Raw genomic sequence first — 17521 nt, 5'->3', positions numbered from 1 at the left:
TGAGACTTCTCTATTGTCTCACAGCGTGGCGTGACACAGTGGCGTGTGTACTGCATCGTTTCATCGTTTTCATCCGTTTTCGTCTGGACCTGAGTCTTTACAGCAGCGCGTTGCCGTGTGGTTGCAAGAATTTTCATACCCGTTTTAAAAAAAAACCTCGTTTCGTTTCCGTGTAGCCGTAGCCTCAAATGACCAGTGTTAGGTGGCTGATGCCCGAGGTAAACATAAACCAAGCACCACAGAGCTCAACTCCTGACAGGAGAAACAAAGGCTACAGCTACACGAAAATGAAACGAGGGTTTTTTTTTTTTAAACCGAGTACGAAAATTATTGCGACCACACAGGAAAGCTTCTGTAAAAATATCAGGTCTTCATGGCAACGCCACGCTTGCTGAAAACGATGCAGTACACACGCCACACCTCTATGTGCGCTGTAAGCCACCCCCACCGGTTAACCAGAACAATAGAAGAAGCAATGCGTATACGCCCCTACTTCTACCAGCGTGAAGCTCATGTTGTTCCTTCAACAACACAGCTGTAGTTAGCAGTGTCTGCAGCAGTGCTACTATCAATGTTGTGGGGTCCATGATGATCGCTGTCTGTCCTTGTTTTGTTGTCTTCTCCCAGATTCTGAATGGATGTTGCGTGCGAAGCCGCTTTTTGTTCTGGTCACTGACGTATGTGAATGTCACTGGCGTTGGTCATGTGGCTGTGACACAGATGTAAACAAATCTGTTCTGGCTGTAACAATGGCAACGTGAACGGCGGCATTCCTAGATCTTCCCACTCTGGAACCCATTCTCCAAAAATATCGTTTTGGGGTACCCAGGCCGCGACAACCAAACGATAAGCAAAAATATTGGTTATAGTGAAAAAAGTTTCCATGCAACCAGGCCCAAAGACTGATCTGTTTGTGTTAAGTGTGATTCATCCTTTAGGTGAATCGCTTTTTCTTTAAGGGTGTTGTTAGGTTTTTACTGCACTGGGATGTCATGTTTGTCGACAACTTATAAGCCACACTAATCAGAAATGAAGAAACCTTCCAGATGAGAAGTGTAGCGCCTCTGAGAACCAAGACAAGAATTTCAGTTGTCTTCTATCCAAGAACTAAGGATAAGAAACAGCGTTCCCCACTGACAACGCTGCAAATATCTCAACTTTCAGCTCTCGTTTATATGCTACAAGGAAATAATGAACATCAAGTGATATAATGAGCTGATATTAATCATCTCGAACAGGTATTTAACTGGCTCCATCCATGGCACAGTCAAAACGTAAAGTTGGAAACAGCTTACAGCAAAGTCTTTTTAGCAGCTCAACATCCTCCAGCTGCAACCCCTAAATTAACTGTTAATACTGACGACAACTGCAAAATGCAAACTTTGTCAAGATTTTTTTTTATTTTTAAAACCACGAGCAACATCCGTGAGCCGTTATAACCAAGGGCGTAATTTTGGGTAGGGACGCTAGGGTCACGTCCCTACCAATATTCAGCCCCCTACTCAGGGTCTCCGCAGATCCTTAAAAAGTATTAAAAAGTCTTAAATAAAAAATACTTTTTTAAGGTCTTAAAATGTCTTAAATTTCGCCGATTTTCGAAGAGTGGCATTAAATTTCATCTGGGCGAAATGAAAGAAAGATATGTCTGGAGAGACGATTTTCTATCGCTCTGTGCACAATATTGCGTTCGAACTTTCGTGTGTGTGCCAGTACTTCCGGTGAAAACTTCCAGGTGATTTGACAGCTAGCGCGTCAGGTTAGGGCCAGTGGCCGTAAACAAAGGTTAACTTATAGCCGAGAAGAAAGATGATAATATAACGTAGCTAAAAAGACTAGCTTTCTTCAGTAGCCTAATGCTTACCGATTTAGCAAGCCTAGCAGCCTCGTTGCTAATGCTATCCGCAGTAACGTTACCAAACATACCCGACGTCAAGGAGTTGGCTGAGCAGGGGCAAGATTATGGGGCTGGCAGAGTTAACTTCATAATGGGTGAGTGCAGGTTTCATTCACTTGTTTTCATTCTTTCACAGGATTGATTCACTTCATTGGTTTATCCGATTGCTGGACGCCGAGCCATTATGTGTCTGGATTTGTGTAGGTTACTGATCATGGTTGTTAGCAGTCGATAGTCAGGTTGTGTGTGTGAGTGTGTATTTTTTCTATGGGTACATGCCATTGACTGTATGAGCGGTCTGTGCTCGTTTTTATTTATTTGATTAGATTGGAGATACTTGTCGTGTGGTTTATGCAATGCAAAGTCACTGTCCATAGTCTGTGCTTCACGTGAGTTGTCCAAAGTTCTGGTTTAAGTTAACTTGGGTAGTAAAATCGTTTTGCTAGTTTTAAAAGCACAGTAGACATAACTCGAAAATTAGGTTCAATTATGGATTTATTTTGCTCAGAGCCTCAGACAAACAGACAGACAAATGGCAGCGAAAACACACTCCTTCGCAGAGGTGTGACAATTGGGCACGATTGTCCTGTAGTGTGTGGTGTTGCCTTGTGCGTTCAAATCTTATGCGATCATGTTGACACACTGATTCAGTATCACTGAAGCACACATTTCACACTGGACTTTTTTTCAACACCGAACAGCCTAGTGTAGTTTTTATATATATTTTTGCCGTGGTAATGGTCTTCATTTTTATTCTTAGAGGTCTTAAAAAGGTCTTAAAAGTCATTAAATTTGTTGATAAAAAATGTGCAGATACCCTGCATTATATGAGTTACATTACATAACACTTAGCTGACTTTTGTTATCCAAAGCGACTTATAAGAACACTTTATTGGTTACAGTCTCTGGAGCAATGTTGGGTTAGTTGTTTTGCTCAAAGTCACTCCAGTCATGGATGGGGATGTAAACAGAGGTAGCCTAATCGTGGGATTTGAGCCTGCAACCCTGTGATTTAAAGACCAACTCCCTAAACATTAGGATGGCTCGTTAACATATAGCATCTGCATGCCATTAACTTATGATTGGTAATGCAAAAAAAAAAAAAAAAAAACTGTCGTGGAGCACTTTTGTGTCCCCACCAATGTCAAAATCAAAGTTACTCCCTTGATTATAACATGGCCTTTAACAGGAAGGACAAGTCAATGGGCCTCATGCAAGAACATTTTCGTCTTTCTAGTCTAAATTTCTCTCACTTTTTTTGTACGAAGGTCTCGTACGAACACGCCACGTCAGATTCAATAAACGCTCTTAACTTCGGAAAAAGTGTGTAAACGACCTGCGTAAATGAGTCATGAGAATGGCATCAAGGTGCAAAAAGAACTTTAGGGGCTCTGAGATCTAAGTTCTGCTTTCAGAGATCCAAAAAGGAAAATTTGTCATTTTTAGCAGTGTCAGTGGAATTACGGAACCTGCTAAAGTGAAGAAATTACAAGTGCTGTTAATTCCGTGTCAGCCGTAGTTTGTAATGTCACTTAAATAAAGAAGAAATGGTTTGATATGAAAATGGCTTAGAAAAAAAAAAAAAAAAAACGTCTCGCCATGGGCAGGCGCTCGATGACTGCAACTAAAGCCGTGCAATCAGTTGTTGCCTCATCATGATGGCACATTGATGGGGCAGGTCTTTTGTCTACCTGGGCTTTTTTTTTTTTGTTTGTTTTAAAAACATTAAATACAACTATAGAATACAACCTACTTGGCCAATAACCCTTAACCTTAAGGAAATGGTAGGCTGGAGCAGTCCCAGGAAACATTTAAGCCCCGTTTCCACTATGCAGTCCGGTACGGGTCGGTTCGCTTATTTCAGTGTTTCCACTACCACGAAAGCGTACCGGTCCCATGGTACCCATTACCATTTTTGTAACCCTTCTGCTTGGGGTACCTAGCACACAGGACCGGTTCCCTTGGGGAGGAGCCAAAGCACACTTGGGAATTATCGTTGCCTTTAAGGATGCAACAATAATAATAATAATAATAATAATAATAATAATAATAGAAGATCGGTTTTATATAGCGCTTTTCATAATACTCATAGCCACTTCCAGTGAACACCAGTGAATGAAACAACAGCAAATTCCCTAAAGTTCTGCCAAAATCCGTCAACGAGTTCTGGGAGTTGACTGGTCACTGTGTTGTTTCAGTGCAGTGTTGTACAGGTGCCTGTACCGCACTTATTCGCTGAGTCTGGATTCGAATTGGTCCATCCTGTTTGTCGTTCTCCGTGCAAATTTTGACTGGTGCACGACTATGCGGCAACAAAAAATAAAAATAAATATATATATATATATATATATATATATATATATATATATATATCAGACAGGGGGAAAAGTTCCTTCAACCATCATTCAGCCTGCAGAGCTGCCTGCTTGTCACTCACAGCAAGCGGAGGTGCGCGGGCCACTACGCTGAAGCTGCACGTGGTACCGTGATACCGTGGTATACCTTGAAACCGGTAACCGGCCCATGCGTAGTCTGGAGTGCTGAGGAGGTGCAGGCTTCGGCACGCACTATGCCCACCCCTGAGGGTCCCCTTTGTACAGTGGGACCTCAAAGCTGACCGCAAAGCTGACCCCTACCGATACGAAGTGACCCGAATTGTACTGACAGTGGAAACGAGGCTTTAGAGCTTTTCAACAAAAGCGGATCCAGGGCTGGTGCTAGAGACAGCCCTAAGTTGTTTCTGGCTAAGAATAGCCAGACAGCCACAACAGAGCAGTGTTGTGATTTCACTTTAAATGTCTCTTCAAATACGTGTTCGACCCTCGTTTGAGTTTTTTTACGAACGTCTGTAGATGACCACAGTACAGGGAGACGGTTCATTTTCCCCAAGAACAACAAATCACACAGTTGGTCTTATTACCCCAGCGAACGGACGTCCTAATATTACCAGTCCAGTTTTTAAATGCTGTGTCAAACACTAGTTGGTGTTCCAAACACTGACCAATATTTATGAGCAGTTGTACAAATGGGATTTATACACACGCCTATCTATAAACGCCAGCCAACCTCATGAAAACCACCAACAATGTTAATAAGCGTAGCTGCGAGGATGGTTTTAAAAAGTCAGCTGCTAACTTTGATTGTGAATGTTGCTCCGTGAAGTGCGATGGTTAGCGTTAACAGATGAGACCAGCGATATATCTAAAAGATTTAACAGCTGGAAGATGAGGAACACTGAGCTGGTGTTCTTCTGCTTCGACTTCACATTCATGCTGAAGTTCAGCTTTTGTCCTTCTCTTATTCTCTCTTGAACTGATCAGGCTAAACACTATATTGGATAGAGTATTTAAAACAGGGCAGTCATAACATTTTAGATGGTCTGATTGGTCTCTAGAACGTCACCCCAAGCCTTTACCATAAACCGTTTTTTAGTGGCCTGTAACCAGTATTTTGGTTCCCCCAAGCCCCCCCACCACCGTCCTACTGAGCAAATGGTAAATTACTTCACTCAGTGGGGTTACATGGCACTGCAAATAATTGGATTAATGGCTAAATTACAATAAGACTGAGTTAATAAATTCATGTATACTAAAAATTGGACCGGATCAGGTTACTCGCAGTCGGATTAAGACCCCGAGATAACTCAGTTGAAAGTCACACTAAACGTGCTTGTAGACGGTGAAGCACGTGGTGAATTGGACTTTGCGTTCTGCGCATGCTCGGGATTTTTTTATGATTCCATTTGCTCACCGCCATATACACTTGGATAATTGCCCTTGCTCAAATAAGGAGCATAATCCTAATAGCTATAATCGAATTAATCTCATCATGTAGACCCACTGAGTCATCGGACATTCACTCAGACATACCCACAACAGTGAAAGAGAGATGCCATGTTTGCCTCTTGCATGAGTTTTGACAGTACATCAAGGACATCGTCAGGTTTGAATGCGTGTCATGCTGCAATGACATTCCATATTATCCTGACAAGCTTGTGTGAAACATATCGGGGCTACTGCGCTTACAGTAACAATTCAATTCAGTTTTATCTATATAGCACCAACTCAAAAACAAACGTCATCTCAAGGCACTTCAAAAGACACAGTCCAATTCATATTGATATTGAAAATTCCATGTCAATATCTTCAACTGCTCCCTTCCACCACCATTTAGTTTGATACACGACAGAGGGTTTGTAAGCTTCATGGGTACTTTTTTTTTTTGGAAAAAAAAATTAAAAATTCTAAAAGCACTTCCAGGATTTCCCATAATGCCTACAAATCTAAAGACTACGCAGTTACAATTCTGCAAATCGAAGCTTCCCAAATATAACACAGACTGTTCGGCAAAGCACAAAAATTGAGATAAGTGATACTTTCAGCTGCCTCCAGGCACTGCTACTACACACTTGGCACACCAATATGAATTATTAAGGCGACACAACATGTTGTTGTGTGTTGCACCTCGCTTGATGTACCGCCCAGTCTCTCGTGAACGCAAATACCGCATGCATTCCAACTTATGAGCGACGTCGCTTTAATGGATTGATGAGGCCGTTAGTGCCGTTCATCTCTCATCTGAAAAAGGCTGCTACCACTGATCACGACTTTTACAGATATGTGAGGAGATTGGAGATTCAGACGTGTGGCTGACTCATTCAGGTGTTGCCCGAGTTATGAGAGAGCGAATTCCTGGCATCACTTCAATTGCAAGCATGTTGTCATAAATCTTGAATACTGTGACAATTCCCTTTTAAGATAAATGAGCGAATAAGTCCTCCCACCGCAGTATGTTCTATGTCCAACAGTCCAGTCGGAGAGTGGTAAAGAAACTGCGCTCATTTAAAACCTAAACCAAAATAAATTAGCCTAGTATCAAATTGAGTCGTAAATGAAACGCATTTACTGCAAAAGTTCACCGACACACACACACACACACACACAGGCCACATGTCACTCTCTTCACCGTCCAGCGAGTTCCAGTAAAAATCTGCTCACACAGGCAGTGCTTCCAACCTGAGGTTCAGTCCTGTGTTTTATTTGGTTACCCTGAGTTTCAGTGGACCAAGGAAAAATATTAATATTCCAACGGGTCGTCTAACAAGATTCTTCAGGTTTTTGTTTTCCAACAAAATAGCAGTTCCAAGTAGTGGAAGGTTTCCTGAGGGGATACTGATGATGGTACTATACGCACAAGAAAACATGTCTGTCAAGGATCTCGTGAATATTTCCAGAGCATGTTTGGCAGATATGGTCATTTATGTGACTCAAACCAAGTCTGAGACACAGCAAGAGCCCAGCTTAAAGCTGAGGAAGAGACTACAGCGTTCGAGCTGGCTTTACAACAGAGAAACTGGCGATAAAACAGTTTGAAAACGTATTCTAAAAGATAAAAACACCCACTGCTTAACACTAATACATACATATCACATTTCTCGAGCCTGCAAGTCAAGCCGCTGCTAACTTTAAACACCTCCCAGCTGGCCCAGAGTCACAGAACCTGTTCCTCTTCCGTTTGTTTCCAGCTGTTTCCTTCATATTCATGACGTTGTAAGCACTATCCAGGCACGTGCAACTCGTGTATATCAACAACAACAAAAAGAAAAAAAACTGCATATGACCTAACTTTAGGCCACTAGTGACTCCTTAGGACCACAGTGACCAATTCAGCACGCCACATTCAAACGGCGTCAATCCGGTTCAAACGCTACATTGGCGGTGTAATCCGGGTCTTAACGTATGCAAAACTAGCCGGTTAGTTGAGATTAAAAGTAAGCCTCGCTGTGACTGAAAACGCAGCTTTCATTGCGAGCCTTTTGCGAGACGTTTGCATTGTTAAAACAGCGTCACGCCACACTTGGCAGCACATGCCTCTCGTTTCCAAAAGCTTTAACGGGGCTTTTTTCTTTTCTCTCCTGACATGAAAAAAAAAACAGTAGGCAGACCTTCTCTCTGAAGTGAGCAGCATTATCTTCATTTTCCCACAGAAATGGCTTCAGCTCCGTGTTCGAATTTGTTGCGCCACTTCTAGGCACAACTGCTCGCCAAGCAGAAACTAAATGAACGCACGTGGAGTATTAGCTCGAACATTTTTAAACTATTAGCCCCCGGAGGGGGGGGGGGGGGGGGGGGGGGGGGTCCAGGCGGTCACACGTGGTCTGAGCCAAACCCTCACTTTGGATTCAAAAAAGGTGTCGTGACGTTTCTCACTGCTGAAGAGTGGGGAGGAGGCCGGAGATGGATGGAGAGGTCGTCAGTGATGGTGTCCATGATAAAATAACTAACTAAATCGCCAACCTCGGCTAACTTTCGTTTTCACGTCAGCCACAGCTACCGACTTGTGGGTCTTGCTCGTAGTTAACGCGTCCAATAATCTCGAGCGGTTCCGACTGAGCCCGGCCGGTCGGTCGCTGTCAGTTCAGGACCACGACCAAGAAACCACCGCCGAGGTCTACTTTTCAACCCATGCCAATCTTAATTTTAGGCGAAAAACTCCGAGATATGCGACTATATGTCCTACTTTATAGTGTAAAAATAAGGAAACGTGTGAAGTTTGGCTACTCAACAGTCTTGTTTCAGCCGAGAAGATGGCACACTCAGCCTGGCGGTGTGTCATCAGACAGCTGAGTCCGACCCTCACTTACTGACTGTCCGAAAATTGACAGCTCCGATCCTTGAATGAAACGCCACCCTTCGAGTTCGAAATTATTACCGTGAAAATCTGCGAAAGAAGTGCGATTTCCTTACCTGAAACTAACCCCAAAGCGCAACTCCAGGCGTCAGCTCAGGCAGAGCGTTATCGGCGAAGTTGTGGCTGTGTTGTTGGCTGTACTTCTGCTGGCGACCACGGCACAGCCGCTCTGCTGCTGCTGACGTGACTGTGATAAGGCCGGATTTGCATATTAGTGACTCCCTCTGTGATTGGACAGACGACAATTTGCCAAAGTGCCTATATTCGATGTAAAATTAAACACCGGTTTCGCCCGTATGAGTATTTAAGGGACAGTGTCGTTCCAACTAATTCCAGCAAGCGGCTGATTAAATCACGTAAACATTTGTAAAGTCGATGTATTCACAGAGTACATAAGATGGCCGCATCCTAGTCACAGCCAATCGGGAGAGGTCTTACTTTCGCACATGGACCGCAGTCGCTCCTCGATGCGAACGTGACAGGAGTGGGAGAGGTGTGCCACACTGTGGGTACATGGCGACCTCTGGTGGTTAAATTAAGTCACAACTTAGGTTCACTTAGACTTTTTTTTTTTTTTTTTTTTAAGTCACGTCGTGTTAAAATAATACGGCACATTTTTTCCAAGATGACATTGAAATTGCAAAGCCAGTTTGGGGCCTACCGGCAGACTCAATTCTACTTATGAATTGCAACACGTTTTTAACGCAATTCATGACAATAACCCCGCCGAAGTTCCTTACAGTGTCCAAGTGGCAGTGCACGCACTAAACATTTTTCATGTATGAAATGGAATTTCATACATGAAATTTCACAATGAACAAGCACGCACTAAAGGACCTTCTTCCACCCAGCTGGAGGTGGAACGGGAACGCGGTTAACACACTTGAGCATTTGTCACCGTGTCAAACTATTTGCTACGAAAAAACATTTCCTTTAATGTCAAAAGCAGAACAATTATTAACTAAAGTCAGTAGAAGCTTTGCTTCACTTATTACAGCCTTAAAATCAACTTTAAAAAAAAAAGCAAACTCACAAAACGCATAAATTACTTTTTTTTTTTTTTTAAATGATTTTATTGGTTTCAGGGTAAAGCATTTGATTCTCAGAAGAAATGGTTCCATACAGAACACGTCACACATTTGAAGATGCCAACAGCCCAAATGATTGTTGAGTGGAGCACACTTTCCATGAGTCAGTCCAACACGTTTCAGCACCATATCCCCTATTCTAATATAATCAGTTCTCAGAAGATTCCCACAACCTTTTAAGGAGTCCCTTCGACAATAGTTGCATATTGGAGGTGGATGAGCGATGCGACTGTCAAACCAAACGCCTCTTCAGAAGAACACATCAAGTACACACTGACATTGGTCTGAAATGAAAACCTGAAGTCTAGTATACGAAATCAATTATAGTATTACCATCTTTTTGTGCCGTTTATATTGTAGTGAATAACTAAACCTTATCAAAATACTGTACATTTGTTATTTTCCCCTCGGGCATAAGGTAGAAATCCTGTAGTAACCTCTGATTTGTGAGCTTGAGTGATAATGAATTGAAAGAAAAACCCAAGACATTCATTTACACAAATCAACGCATCAATGAAGATGTCACTCAGTCAAACCTTAGCACTGCACCCATTATTTACAGACCTTTAATAACCAAAATGAACATCAAGCATCTAAAATTATTTAAAAATCTAAATAAAATATGAGCTTCCTTACTTAAAACCACACTCGCCTGCTCCGCTTTACATATATATTAGGAACTATGTAAAATAGCTTACACAGCATAGATAAAAAGAAATCATTCTCCAATAAGAAATATAAAACATATGTTAACGTAAGTAGGTATTGAGAGAGGGAGTGATTAAGACGTTTCATTCACAGAGCTGTAAGTGAAAACATTCCAAGTCTGACATTGAAACAGTCCAAAGCCAATTTCAACAAGTGGTATTGATCATGCGGTCCACTGTACCTCCCATACGAATACAAAGTGCTTTGCTCGTACATTTCATCTCCTTTTGGGGCTTGACATGTCACCTAATAAAATGGGAATGAATCCAGGCATAAAAATGAGACTGCACTTTTGATTGCATCACAGCCTAAATGATGTTGCTGAGACATCCATTTGTCATTGTCGATTTACATATGAGACAAACTAAGTTTCCTTATTCTAAATCTGTGCCAGGAGATGCCTACAAATCTTTTAAAGCTGAGCAACAAAGTAGAGAGTTAATATAAAGTTCTCCCAACTGTTACAAGGATCCACTTCACATATTTGGCTGAGCCAAGCCAGTGTTGTGGCACCCTATACTTGTCTCCCTCTAGTGGCCGATGCATGACAGTACAGTTTCAGCTCTGGGGAGGGTTGTCCTCTTTGCTGAAGGGTTGGGTCGTTCCAGGTTTCACCCAAGATAACCCTGACACCTGCGTTCCCTTGTGGTGTTCTTCGGGCCGTCTCTAAGGCAACAGAAGGCAAAAGAAAAAACATAAATAAAATCTGGTTACATAACACAAACAGCCTAACCAATCGTATGCTTGTAGCTTGCACTCTAGCTTAACCAAACTTAAAGTGCAAAATATTGCAAAACCCTGCTCATACAGTTGTAGTTAAGTCTATATTCTTTAGTTTAAAGAAACTTACTTTGTACATGAACATCCTCTCTTTTGCTTCTTCGTGTACAGCTGGGTTCCATGGAGAAAAACTGAAACCAGTGGAAAAGAAATTACGTGAGTTCAACTCTCGTTTTGCCTTCAGTGTCAGCTCACAAACAGAATGTGTTGTCTTGCGGTGGCGAGCGCTGGAATGTGAAAAATGGAGACAGTCCTCCAACCTTATTGCGTAGGGATCATCTATTTTGGGCTGGTCAAAAAGATGACTGTTGCATAGTTTCACACTGTCCACCACTTTGCTTTTGAACAACTGCACATCTTCTTCATAGCTGAAAAGTTATTAAAAAAAATATACATATATTTAAATAGTGACGCTTTAGATACCAATGCAATGACAAAGAAAAGACGAATAGGACTTCATCACAGCAGCAACAACCACAGTGGAATTAGACCCAGCCATAAGATTATCATCATAATGTATGCTATGCACCCATTTACGCAGAAACTAATTTCATCCCACTTTTCTTTCCGTGGATAAAAGACTCTTCTTCTTTGGCATCGGTTATTTTTCTGCATCAGTACTGAACAGAGTATTCTGTTATTATAAAGACATTTATGCAAACGTCAATGTCAGTTTTAGATTTGTTAGTAAAAATATATTAAACAGTTTTAAGGGAACAAAAAACAAAACAAAAAAAAACATTACGATAAAACCAGAGGAAAAGAAGGGAAACAAACTGACAGCACAGCAGCCTCTGGGTTGAGCGGCTCCATCGTGTTGATCTTGTAAAAAACTGTACGCGCGTACATAAGGACTTGCCAGATGTGGTTGTGATTCCGCCTATAAGAAACAGCATAGGATTTGAGTTACATTTCAGACCCCCTCAATGACTTTTACAAAAGACGACTAGCAACAAATCTAGAGACTTTTAGGACAAACCTCAACTGCCTCATAGGGAAGACGATCACTAGTTTTGCTCTGCGAGGGCATAGATGTCAAACTCAGGCCTGCGGCCCAAACCTGTTCCATAGTGTAATCATATTCGGCCCGCGAGATGATACTAAATGTCTAATCGAGCTGGCATCCCGGTAGACAGGGCATGCACCACTAGTAATACAAATCCCAAAAAGCTCTGCTTGTCAATCAGGACACACAAGCACCCCCCTCCTCTGTTCACATTCATTAGCGACCTCATGCTACCAGTCGCATCGGGCCGCCCCTCCCAAAAATAAAAACAGGAGCTTTCTACACAGGTGGGACTATCTATGAAATAACCATCTTTGTAACATCTACTTACTGTATGGTGGAGTGCACGGTGCACGCCCCCACCCACAACCAAGTCTTCAGACTATTTTGGAATTAACTGCTAATTTTAGATCATGATACCGAGCGTGGCTTACTTAACTGCAGTCATGCGAAGAGTCAAATCGGTAGAATTAAATTTCATGTAAATTTGAAAAAAAGAAAGAAAAAAAAGGTAACTTCTGGCCAACTAAATAGGGTCCATCAGGTATATTTTACAAGCTGAAACCTAAAGTAACACAAGCTGCTCTGACGGGGAGCAGCCAACAACAACATTAGCCAAAAAGACAGAGAGCAGGGTGATCAACCGTGGTGTCAAAACATGGTCTTGCAAGACGAAAGTAAATAACCACGTAATATATTGTGAGGTCCTGGCAGTTGAGTTTGATTTTAAATTTTTTTTTTTCGTACCTCCATTTGGTGAAAGCTCTTCTGACATCAAGTTCTCCAGACACAGGGTCGACAAGTGGATGGAAGACTGGGATGTCAAACACTAATTTCTGCAATGACAAATTAGGTAGAAATGTAAAGGTTTGCCTCTACTTTCCCTTTAACTGCATTAGAGAATAGTTTTAATGTAGTAGGCCGTAAGGTGAACCCCGAAAAGTGCTTCAGAAATTGAATCTTGCTCCGACGTCTGGCAACTACACAGTTCATAAAAAAGAACAAGTTATGGTAAGCCTACAGTAAAAAGTTTGTCGCAAAAAATTCTGCCAGTTCTTTATAGCGATACTTTTTACACAGAACTAGCGATGCCAGGGCGTACTAACATTTTGGTCTGCGAGACGTGCTACGGTCGACACGTGACCCGACTACACCAATAGAGCAGCTGCATTTGATCAACAGAAAAGCAAGATGGCGACCCGCGGTATGTCTTCTACCAGTAGTAGCGAAGAGAAAAACTCTCCAAAAAGCAGTCAAAAGTCGAAATCTTCAGGCCAAAAAAGATGCTTTATGCACATCGCTTCCGTGAAGCATGAGAAACTCCAGGAGTTCACCGCCACACGGTGGAATACCTATAGAAACTGCCTGCATCGGTGGCTCGGTCTATGGGGTGAGTGCCGAGACGTAGCCGAAAGTTATAAACACTGTCTGGATTTGGAGTTTGGCAACATTCCTGAGGACGCTGCCTCTATGATCAACCAGCAGCTGATGATGTCAACGAGGCAAGGTATAAAGCATTCTGCATGGCATCATCTGCCTTGCCAGAATTGTGCATCCCCCCTACCAGAGATGCCCTCCATCGGCACTGCAAAAGGGCCAATTATCAGGCTGTAGTCATGAGGTCTTGCATGAAACAAAATATAGGTGCGCCATCACCAGCTGGACACGGTTGGCACTTGGAGGATGGACACCTACAAGTGACATGGATGACCAAAAATCCTGCTCCTGACAGTGTTTTAAATGTGATACACTGTGGCTGCAAGGGAAGTGCCTGTGAGACAGACCGATGTTCCTGTGTGGCAGCTGGACTTTGTTGCACATACTTGTGTAGATGCACCAACTGTTTAAACACAAAAGAAATTGAGGACAGGGAAGACGATCACAGTCCTGACTGACTGTGAGGAATAGCTCATCATAGAATAGCTTTACTATTCTGTTTTGCATATATGTTTTCTACCTTTTTTGTGGTTTGGATGTGTTGTATCTAATTGTGAGTGAATAAATGAACGAACGAAAGAATGATTTCATGGTCCTTTTCATTACTAAAACTCAGTTGATTACGTTTTATTGATAAAAATGACTTGCATAAAAAAAATAACTAGGTCGCCCACTTGCCTCATTATTCTTCGTGGGGACGGCTATGTATAAAGCACGTTTTAGGATCAATTTGGTCGATTTTAGAAGATCTTTTGGAGAATTCCTCTTTATCGGTAACGTTGAATGAAACCACGGAGGCAGCCATGTTGCCGGTTTGTTGTCATAAATCTGCTACTCTATTGGTTTAGCACGATCACGTGTCGAGCCGTGCCACTACTCCCTGGCCAAAAATGATTACGCCCTGTAGAAGCTAGTTCTGCAATAAATGTCTCGGCATAAAAAACGGGCAGGAATTTTTGCGACAAACGTTTCACTGTAAGCTTGACATACCTCCTGCTTTTTTATGAAGTAGAGATCCTGTAGTTGCCAGACGTCGGCGCAAGATGAAAAGAAAACGGGGTTCACCTTACGGCCAATAAGTGACAGTTTCAATGGTCACTGCTCAAATAGGGCTCGTGGCTTTGGACAGTTCTTTTTAAATTTGCAGTGGTCAAACTTGCATAGAAATGTGTGGGTTAGCAATTTAAATACAATTATTAATATTTTACAAACTGCGCACATCCTCCATTTGTATATGACCTTCAACCCCTGACAATATGCAAAAAGACTGTTACTATTGGGGTTTTCCTGCTAAATGAAGGGTTTTTCCAAGAAGTAAATTAATCAAAACACTAATACTTACAGGACATTCTCCATCTGGATAGTTGTCTGGAATATACACAGTGAATTTGAAGACACCGTCCTGGTACAAGCCATGTCTGATGAATATGACTCCAAACCACACTAAACAATGGAAGACATTTGACTTTTAAAAGTCTTTACTTCCATCAATCCCACTACAAATTATGCTGAATGAAGCAGAGTAAAAGTCCAAAGTTTCAGTAACTATGCCTTCACTTTCAGGCAAAATAATATTTTTATGCATTTATTGACACGTTATACAATTTTACAGGGGGAAGAAGCTTTTGATGCTTTGAAGAAGGAATCCGTCATTTAGCCAAATTTTTAACCAGATTACGTATGAAACTGAACTTCAAGATAAAAGTGTCCTTACTTAGTGCCGACTTGTAGGATGGCTGCACATAAATTCCAGGGAGTTTCTGCTTAATCACTAGTGTGCTGCAGGTCACATCATACAAAGTTAGGTCAATACATGGTAGAGGTATTAAAAGGATATTCTGTTTACAGTTTAATCTAGACTCTGCACAAGTACTTTTAAAATAAATGCTCTTACTGTATTTGATAAGTATAAAACATAAAAAAAAAAAAAAAAAAAAAAAAAAAAAAAAAACATAAAATGCCAAATATATTCAAAACAAACTAAATATGGAATTCTGATATTGGACCAATACTTACAACTCAGCCAGCAGAGAGTACTCCAAGTAAAAAGGACCATAGGAGGCGTGAGTGCCATTGGCTGACTGAGCGGGAGTGCCCATCGATGCAGGTTTAGTAATGGGGGTTGCATTCTTAGGAATGGGGGGAAGCTGCTTTTTGCCAAAGGGAAGCCGGGCTGGGCTGGCTCTCTGCTCCGCGTGCCCACTCTGCTGCTCCTCGTCAGATCTCTGCTGGTTTTTAAAAAAAATAAATAAATGAAAAAATTTTTAAAAAAAAGGACAGGGATCACAACACAGACTGAAAAAAATGAATAAATTAGAAATCAGACTGACAGAAAGCCTTGTGAGCTAGATTTAGAGAGAGGGCTAATGTTAACAAGCCCCATGGACACGAGAGTAGACCAATGGTCCAATCAAATCCGTGTCCAATCTCTCAGGTAATACTGTCCAACTGGTTTGCGGCTGATCACGTAGGAGAGTCAAATGATGAGTAAACTGCTTTCCTGCCACACAAAAATGTGGCTCCTCTCTGCTAATAGAAAGGCTGCGGAAAACCATATCATACTGAACCACGAGCGGCATTATTCACACACTAAAATTCAGTTTTCCATCAGTTGTATCCTACTATGAACTTCTTTTACAAAAGGTTTTAAACCATTGCCTTAACTTGGTTTAAAAACAAGTTTTCCTTTATACTAGATTATATAGTCATGCAGAGTAACAATGGTGATCGTCAGAGATGGTTTTCACTCTATGGTTATCAAGGAAAAAAAGCTGTTTCATTGTAAATAGTTGTCCATCTTTGATATGACATATAGACATTAAACATTACTTAACAATAAAAATTGTTAAACAGGCGTTACGTTTGGCTTTGTAAAACTCACACACAGTATTCAATGGGTGCTGACTTAATTAACTTTACCTTACGACTCTTGTTGGCAGACATGCTCCAAAAGGGGTTTAAGTTCATTACTCATTCATAAGTTCAGATTGATGTCCCTCTTGCATAAACAGGTCCAACAACGAGTACCGCGAGGGCCATCAGCTTCTGTTTAGAAAAGATGACAGATTAAATGACTGCAACTAGGTCACACACACACACAAACACTGTAATCACACTGTCACAATCCAGTACTTTGAGTGTATTGTTGGACATTCTAGCTATGAATCTAAGCTATACAAAAAAAAAATCGAAGTTAAAATCAAAATATATTAGATTATAGGCTAACAGAGCAGAATATTATGAATTCTACAACTGCAGGACGATCTGATGTGAAGGCTTGTTTTGGATAGCTTAGCTTCGTGCTAACTTAGCCGTATCATTAAGTATTCTAGTTTATGTGTTGCTACAGACGTTCAAAAAAGTAAAACAATTGAATCCATCTGGTCACAGAGTAATGACAGAAAAATAAAATGTTTTGTCAATACTGTGGTATTTGTGACGGGACAGCGAGTTATCGTGTTATTCGCCACAGCCCACAAATGCCAGGACTATGTTAGCAAACATTACGGACCTGAATTTGGCAAATAAAAATACTAATTCAATTGTACCCGACAGCCGAATGTCCTCCTAAATACAAAGTCAAAGAATAAAACAATTTAAGTTAATGTCCACAACAACAATGTGTGATGCCAGTTCTCCGTTTTCCTTGATTCACTTTATATTATCTATAGCATTAGCTAGAAGCTACTTTTGACGTTGCTAACTTGACTGTTCCTTTAATTCTAGCTCCCGTGCGTAAGACAGCTTTTTAGTGTAACTCACCGTATTTATTTGAGATTTATAAAGGCCCCTTTTACAGAGATGTTTACGCGTTTTACCACTTTAGCAGAAAGTGCTCAGCTGCTCGACACTGCTTTATGTGACATTGCGGCTAGCTGGCTAACATTGGCTAACTAAATAACTTGACAGACACTACCG

At 41.4% G+C, this 17521-nt stretch overlaps 2 protein-coding genes across 3 annotated transcripts in view; both read right to left on the bottom strand.

The window, feature by feature from the left end:
• chd9 (chromodomain helicase DNA binding protein 9) overlaps positions 1-8736 on the bottom strand; it is an 81849-nt gene extending 73113 nt beyond the window's left edge. For both annotated transcript variants that reach the window (XM_075464703.1, XM_075464711.1), the window contains exon 1: positions 8641-8736. The gene's annotated coding sequence lies outside the window, so the exon portion shown is untranslated. The remainder of the gene's footprint in view (positions 1-8640) is intronic.
• A 903-nt stretch (positions 8737-9639) lies between these two features.
• On the bottom strand, positions 9640-17521 carry aktip (akt interacting protein). The gene is made up of 10 exons (XM_075464692.1): positions 17366-17521; positions 16523-16648; positions 15620-15828; positions 15318-15382; positions 14946-15046; positions 12914-13002; positions 11942-12040; positions 11421-11528; positions 11231-11291; positions 9640-11046 (listed from the first exon to the last, which is right to left on the bottom strand). Exons 2-10 carry the CDS (start codon positions 16568-16570, stop codon positions 10939-10941), a joined length of 888 nt encoding a protein of 295 aa, XP_075320807.1. The 5' UTR covers positions 16571-16648; positions 17366-17521; the 3' UTR covers positions 9640-10938.

This window comes from Odontesthes bonariensis, chromosome 1, assembly GCF_027942865.1.
Source record: "Odontesthes bonariensis isolate fOdoBon6 chromosome 1, fOdoBon6.hap1, whole genome shotgun sequence".
Taxonomy (NCBI): Eukaryota; Metazoa; Chordata; class Actinopteri; order Atheriniformes; family Atherinopsidae; genus Odontesthes; species Odontesthes bonariensis.
Note: the sequence above shows the minus strand (reverse complement) of the source record. Positions and strands in the feature narration are given on the sequence as shown.

Excerpts from the sequence above, each read along its gene's own strand:
- aktip (XM_075464692.1), bottom strand. The coding sequence starts at position 16,570 with ATGAACTTAAACCCCTTTTGGAGCATGTCTGCCAACAAGAGTCGTAAG. Across the intron at positions 15,047-15,317 it reads ATCCTACAAGTCGGCACTAA|TGTGGTTTGGAGTCATATTC; the intron begins GTAAGGACACTT and ends TCCATTGTTTAG. Across the intron at positions 11,292-11,420 it reads GATGATCCCTACGCAATAAG|TTTTTCTCCATGGAACCCAG; the intron begins GTTGGAGGACTG and ends CACTGGTTTCAG.